At 40.7% G+C, this 7,077-nt stretch overlaps 1 protein-coding gene across 1 annotated transcript; it reads right to left on the reverse strand.

Annotated features, from left to right (window-relative positions):
* Positions 1-3,673: 3,673 nt before the first annotated feature.
* On the reverse strand, positions 3,674-6,748 carry LOC145438365 (uncharacterized). Its single transcript, XM_080315768.1, has one exon. The coding sequence runs from the start codon at positions 5,769-5,771 to the stop codon at positions 4,602-4,604; it is 1,170 nt and encodes a 389-aa protein (XP_080171894.1). The 5' UTR covers positions 5,772-6,748; the 3' UTR covers positions 3,674-4,601.
* Between the last annotated feature and the right edge of the window lie 329 nt (positions 6,749-7,077).

Here is a 7,077-nt window from a genome sequence, read left to right on the forward strand (position 1 = left end):
AACGGTTATCCGGTTAACCGATTAACCGCAGGTTTTTCTAATATATGATATCCGGATATAATTCCGCCGGTTAACCGGATAAAAGAGTATCTTTGCTAATGCGTTTTACACTTTATAGTATAAGCGTTAATAAGTCGTATTATCAGTGTTTCGTGTGGCCAATTAGCGAGTAGCGTGTTGTCAATTTGCGAGATTCGTCTGTGCACAATGTAACGCAGCGCGATCTTCCGCTGAGAAGATCGCGAAATTAGGTCATTGATTGCCGCAATCTCGGCTATCGTCGCTGGCCTGATTTATCGCGTCTTCAACAAGCCTGTAGTTCCGATGGCTTGAAGAATTGCATCTACAATAGGCCCCGTGCGGTGTGCACACTGTACCATCGCTGGCCTGCACAGTGCACAATCGCATCTGCATTGGCTTGGTGCTCGCAATATTATCGCTGGCATAGACACTCGCATCTGCAATAGGCCTGGTACGAAAGATATCATCGCTGGTCCAACCTACCATCCAGACTTGGACAACTACATAATTCTAGTTGTCTAATTTCACTAAATTAGAGCGAAATCCCAGCAATGTAATTCTAATCTAATATGTGACATGTTGTTATGCTCTAATTATAATTATAATCTAATTTGTGAAGTGTTCCTATGCTCTAATTTTAATTATAATCTAATTTTTTGTTTTCCTTCAAATGCCTATTTGAACGCGGTATTTTGCAGCGAGTTAACAAGAATATCACTCTCGCACAGGAAAATCCAGTGCCAAGTCGCCATCGCATTACTTACACCGTGTACAGAAATAGTAGTTATTGTGTGACGCATAATAGCCATGCTAGCATAGTAGCTTGTTTGTTGGTTTCATTGAATAATTGCGACGCTTATCGCCTAATCATGTTATTTGCGCCATGATAATGAATGATGTAATGTGCATTGATCACAATTCCCGTTCTTCCAAGTTCCAAGATCAGATCGCTGGCTGCAAAATATGACCTCGCGGACCGCGTGTTGCTGACCCCCGGTATAGTGCAAAACGAGCAAAGCTAAGTATATCGACGTTAATCATCCTCATGGTTATGATACTCCGCAGTGATTTGATATGAGCTGAGCTTTTTGTTGTATTTATTCCTCATTCACGATTTCATTCAATTTCTATGTTTTTTCGAATTCAGTAATTCTAATGTAATTTCAATCTAATTTGGAAAAAGCTCTGTAGGTCTAATTCTAATTCTAATCTAATTTGGAAAAAGCTGTGTAGCTCTAATTCTAATTCTTATCTAATTTGGAAAAATTGTGTAGCTCTAATTCTAATTCTAATCTAATTCGAAAAAGCTGAAAATTTTCTAGTTCTCCAAGTCTGCTATACTATCAAGTCTCGGGCCTAGCTTGCGTGGGCTCCTATCTCTCGGTGGCTTGGAGACAATATGCCGTTAAGTGTATTCTGATTAGCGATTGTGATTTAAGAGTGGCATCACGAAACTGAATGACATCGAATGTTCGCAAACGTAATTGATTTCCGCTGATACTTAATTTGAAAAAAAAATCGAAACCCCCTCGTTTTATTTCAGACCCCCCCCCCTTATTTTTTGACTGGCTACGCGCCTGATCACGCGAATTTTTCAAGGGGGAATTAGAGCGAGATATGGTGTCGGCATCAATTCTAGTATCAGCTACTCGTCCTTCCAGCACGCCAAACCTAAACAGAAGAATGGTCAAAAAGGAATGTAAAGTCCTTGAAGCTTCCGAGAAACGACCCGCCAACCTTTAGACCAGTGGTTCTTAACCTTTTTTCCTCCAGCGCCCCTTTTCAAAACTTATCGTGATCCAGCGCCCCCCACCCCGCCTCATACTGTAAAGACTGTAATAAATACAATGGGTAAGAGGGAGGGCCGCAACAGCACTTCGTCAACCCCCCTAAAAACTATTTTCTTGCGCGCCCATAGCGTGATAAACCAAACTTCTGAGGGTTCGCCCCAAAGAACTCCGTCGCGTGATTTCGATGGTCAGCAATGTTTATGTGGTCTGGTCACCATAGACGCCAAAATGAATAGGTGAATAGGTGGTAATTACACATATATGTTGCTATAAACTTTTTATCCTCTCAGACCACGTTATCAGATTTACCAGTTGCGCTGAGTGAGCTGTTTTATTGGAAAATGAAGGCCGCGTAATTATTAATTGAACATATTCGGGCGTGCCCGTTGGTACAATTAATTCGTTACATGTTGCCATTTTGTTACCTCTCGTCTGCTATATAGTCAAAAGATATTGAAACGCATAAACGTATTAAACTAAAGTGAGCCCACGATTCAAAATTGGTATTTCTTCTCTGGCAAATAATTATCCCTGATGGATGTTATTTGTCCTGTGGGATGCAGATTGCGACGACATGATAATTCGGAACGAGCGATTTAAGAACCTATGGACAATTAGACCTATATGCATCGAAGTTCACGGTCAACACAAGGACAATCCACGTTGGCTAAGGTTTTCTCGCTGACGATCTTTATGGCACACTTCTCGGAGTCCCATATTGACCGGAACTTCATATGTCTTTGTGCATCGTGGCGAGGTAATGACCGATGCCGAAATGCCTATTTCTATTTTCTATAATTATGCGTACTTCCGTGGGGGAGTCGTCGAAACATGATGTGTAATTTATGCTCAATCACCGAAATAATTAGGGCAGCCTTCGAGCACACCGATTGGGGGTTTGCACCAGTTTCGATCCTGGTAAGAGGTCAAAGTCCGGTCGGTCTTTTCGGGACTTTGGTATTGGAAATATTTCGCGCTTTAATCGCGCGCGAGGACCATTAGACTATAATAAACCACATAATAATTGTGTGTGGTATACTCAGGGTCTAATTAAGGTTGTTATAATAACAATCGGGTACGGGTGTGGTTCGAACCATCCCGAATTCACTTCTGCGATTGGCAATACGGGGTATCGGATTTAGTCTTAGTGCTGGTGTAACTATAAGTAAGTCAACTGAGAATGGGATGTATATATCTGCTCACATTGAATTTAGTACTGTACCCAGTTAATAATTTTAAAATGAATATATTCCAAGCAAAGCAACTCATATCACATAACGTTCATGTGAGGTTGTGAACCACAACACTAGATAGTATCATCCTTTATGATACGATGAAGAAATATTCTGACGATTCAATTTTGTAGCTCTCAAATACAAGTATATTTAGTTATTCATTTCGTGCACAAAGCTTCAAATCTTATTTTATGTACAAGGGGATCTCACTCTCAAAAGTGATATACAGTGCCTCCTTCTTCGATTTTCACACGCTGTGCGCTACGGCTATGATGCCTAATTCGAAACATTTTGTTGAAAATAACCCTAGCAAGCGTTACGGTAGTGTTTTAATTGGCAATCTAAAAGTACGCGCAATTTGTTTTACATGAATTATAATAGCCCACTACATTTATGAAAACATATGTAGCATACATCGTCGCGCAGCGCCACAAAAATATCGGGATTTGACATGTTTTGTGGAATGTTAATTTGCTCTGAATACTCTTTAAGGATATGTCCTACTACCACATCATCTACTGCGAAGCAATTTTTCTTCAGCAGTGATGCCCTTTGTACATTGAAGATGTTTTGAAGCTTTTTGGCCAAAATAATTAACTAAATACACTTGTATTTGAGAGCTACAAATTAAATCTTCAGAACATTTCTGCGTGGAGTGGTCGAACAGTGAAGTCCCAACCCGAAACTGGACTTCGACCACTTACCCATTGTTTTTTAATACACTCCTTAAAATGGGGGGCGGCAGACCCAGGCAATTTGTGAAAGGGGGCGCTGGAGAAAAAAAGATTAGGAACCACTGGTCTAGGGTTACAATATGTCCTCTCTTAAGAATATTTGCTTTGGTAGTAGAGATGGCAAAGATGACCACAGCTGAGATGGGGTGTATGCGTGTAAGTCGGGAGTCAAAATCACCAGTTTTCTTTTCCGATACTAAAGTTTTCAGAATTTTTGAATAGGGTCCTCTTTTAGATCTCAAAATATGATAACTCTATATTAGTAGGGTTGCCAAACTGTCCTTACTTCATATATTTGTCATTATTTTAGGCCTGTTTGCCCTTGTTTTCGGTAGTAAGGCCGTGCCGGGATTAGGCGAAAGTGATGATCTTTATAGCTTGCTATATTTGTCTCGACAACACTTCGATCAAATATCCTGCCTAAATACTTTGAGGTTTTGACTATGTATGTTTTAATCCCAAGATGTATAGATTCGTAAGCTAGTAAATTTATTCACGGATGTCGACATTATCGACTTTCCACTATTGTCAGATACTTCTCATGTCAGCGCTAAAACGAACACCATGTAAACGGATGTTTATTTCCGGTGTTAGAATTCTGGATCCGGTATACTCTGCTCCTGCTATACGCTGTAGCCGTAGGCGTACACTGTACGTACAGGCTACATACTGTAATATATGACTGATTCTTACGTATATTTTCGCAAGACTATAATAACATTTATAAATCGAAGCAAACGATAAATTTGTGGAACTACATCACAAAATTAAATAAAAATATAATGCTCAATTCAAGAATCACTAAAAACCAACTTTGATGGTCAATTCGGAAAGTTATCTGAGCGTTTCTCGAGGCTTTTCAGCAGCCGTGGACATGACACAACCGAGATTTTGTATTCATTCGACCTCCTCTTCAACCCAGGAATCTTGTCAGTTTGGGTGTATATGCATCGACGCACAGGCGCGATACGCCACGGCATCATCCTTTCCTTCCAATCCCGAAAAGACATCAACATCGCTATCACGTTGAACAGAAGATTGAAATCATAAAGTAAGAAGTACAGCGTAACGGTGATGTTCTGAATGGTCAGTGATAATGTGGCGAAGGCTATATCTGTCAACACGCACAACAAAGCAAATATAGTCACTCGTTTTATGAGCGGGATAATGATATCCAGTTTTCCCTTTGCCAATCTGCTTTTAACCGCCGCTTGATGATTGAGTAGAGGATACACGAATAGACCTAGTAGGCCAAGTTGAAAAACAGTTGTGCATACCAGCAGTAGAGACAAGCGAAACGTTTTGAAATTCTTGTCGATACACCCGTATCGAGATCCACGGTAATACCCGTAAAAAAAGGCAGATATCGTCGGAAAACCACACACTATAAAAGCAAGCATTGCCCAACTAATACTTCGAGTGAATCGTGATGTCAGATGCTTCAATTTCGGTTCTTGATAGAATATCCTCTGTCGGAGCCACAGCACGAAATATATGCTGGTGATTGAGATTGTGTATATTGCGATCTCGAAATTGATAGCAACATTGCAGCCAAGATCAGTGTCCCTTCCGAATATATATCTAAAATCGACGGCCACACGGACAAAAGTACCCGTGGTCGCCAACGCATTCACCACGTTTATGACGTCACATAATTTTCTTTTGGAACCAGCCATGCGTAGCAAGGAATGATCGTATCTTCTGGTCGCGAATCGCTCCCTTACTTTACGGATGCAGAACGCAATTTGGGTGGCGCAAAGGTATAGAGATGCGATCGTAAATAGCATACTGAATCCTAAGCCGATTGGAAATTCTAATTCAAAGTCGTAAGTGTCTTCCTTGATGGTGGATGCATTTTCGTGAGTTGAGATGTTATGACGCTCCTCGGGCTTCATATTGAACGCAGTTACAGATGTTAGGTGCTCTATTGCTGCAAGAAGAAGACAACTAAAATTGAAATATAACATACAAAGAGCTTCTTGGAGGTACATAACTTCAATATACAATTAAATAGTATATTCATATTGAAATGAACCCGAATATTTTCGGCTGACACTCGTCAGAGGTAATCGTCAGCAACTAGTAGAGTATTGGAAAGAACATTGTACATCAAAAATCGCATTACGAAATGTGACGTCACCAGCATGGAATGAGATGTCAAATAAGAGAGCGTTCAATGCACTATTTTAAGATGGTACACGAACTCCTTTTGTTGATGAAGCTTGGACTGATGTATTTTGATAAAGGTCGACTCCAAGGCACACAGATGAAAGTGTGAGCGGCCCCTCCCGATGACGCGAAATCTGTTGCCTCGATAATTTTTTCGCACGGGCGGGATTATCCAACAGATGTTTTCCTATGGCAGAATTTATGGTCTTTGAACGCTCAGCGTCAAGCTTAAGCGGAGGAGTCAAGGGTGAGCTTTTTACCAGCCTGATGCACGTGTTCTGATAAATCTAGGGACATGCTGGTTTATGCGTTCCTGCAAACGCTTCGATGTTCTTCCTACGTAACCACAATCACAGTGGCACTTAAATTCGTAGACTACATAACTTTGTTGTAGTGCAGGAAGCCCGTCTTAACGTGTTGAAGGGAGCAGTTGCGTTGTCGTAAAAATCACGTTAGTTTTGACTGTGCCTTAACACTTACTGACCGCGGAAATCAATTGTTTTTCAAAGCGGGTGGAAATAGGACGATTCCAAGGATATAAATATCTTTGTTTGTTCGTTCGGTGGGCTCTGTTGACTTTTTGGCGCTGAATTGTGTTAATTTCCTCTCTATGCCGTGGTTGATGACGCTTTATTATTTGAGATCTCATTTCATGCTGGTGACGTCATATTTCGTGATACGATTGTTGATATACAATGTTCTTTCCAATTCTCGTTTAGTTGCTGACGATTACCCCTGAAGAGTGTCAGACGAAAATGTTCGGGTTCCTTTCAATATTAATAATATAATATTCATATCCAATTCAAGAATTATCTGCGAAAATCACAGAAAAACTGTCTGAATTCTCAAATTTCGGAATGACGCGTGATAGATCGTAAACGCTTTGAAATCCTGGACGAGCACCAAGCCCCACATTACTTTCATGGAGCAGAGCCTAGGCGTAGAAAAAAACCATTCGCTTAAACACTACATTGCAACGGATGCTCATTGCAATCGCCATACGAGGAGGCGAAGAACGTCGTTTTTAGGGGGGCTGAAAATTCCTACTGTGCAACTATGTCTCCAATTTGAAAATTCTGCTCCCGATGGGAGTCGATGTACATTGTACATTGTACAATCTAGTATATA

Source organism: Botryllus schlosseri, chromosome 4 (assembly GCF_051294905.1).
Source record: "Botryllus schlosseri isolate E-star chromosome 4, Bs_hap1, whole genome shotgun sequence".
In the NCBI taxonomy this organism is placed as follows: domain Eukaryota; kingdom Metazoa; phylum Chordata; class Ascidiacea; order Stolidobranchia; family Styelidae; genus Botryllus; species Botryllus schlosseri.

What these genes read in the sequence shown, in the direction of transcription:
- LOC145438365 (XM_080315768.1), bottom strand. Translation starts at nt 5,771, where the DNA reads ATGTACCTCCAAGAAGCTCTTTGTATGTTATATTTCAATTTTAGTTGT.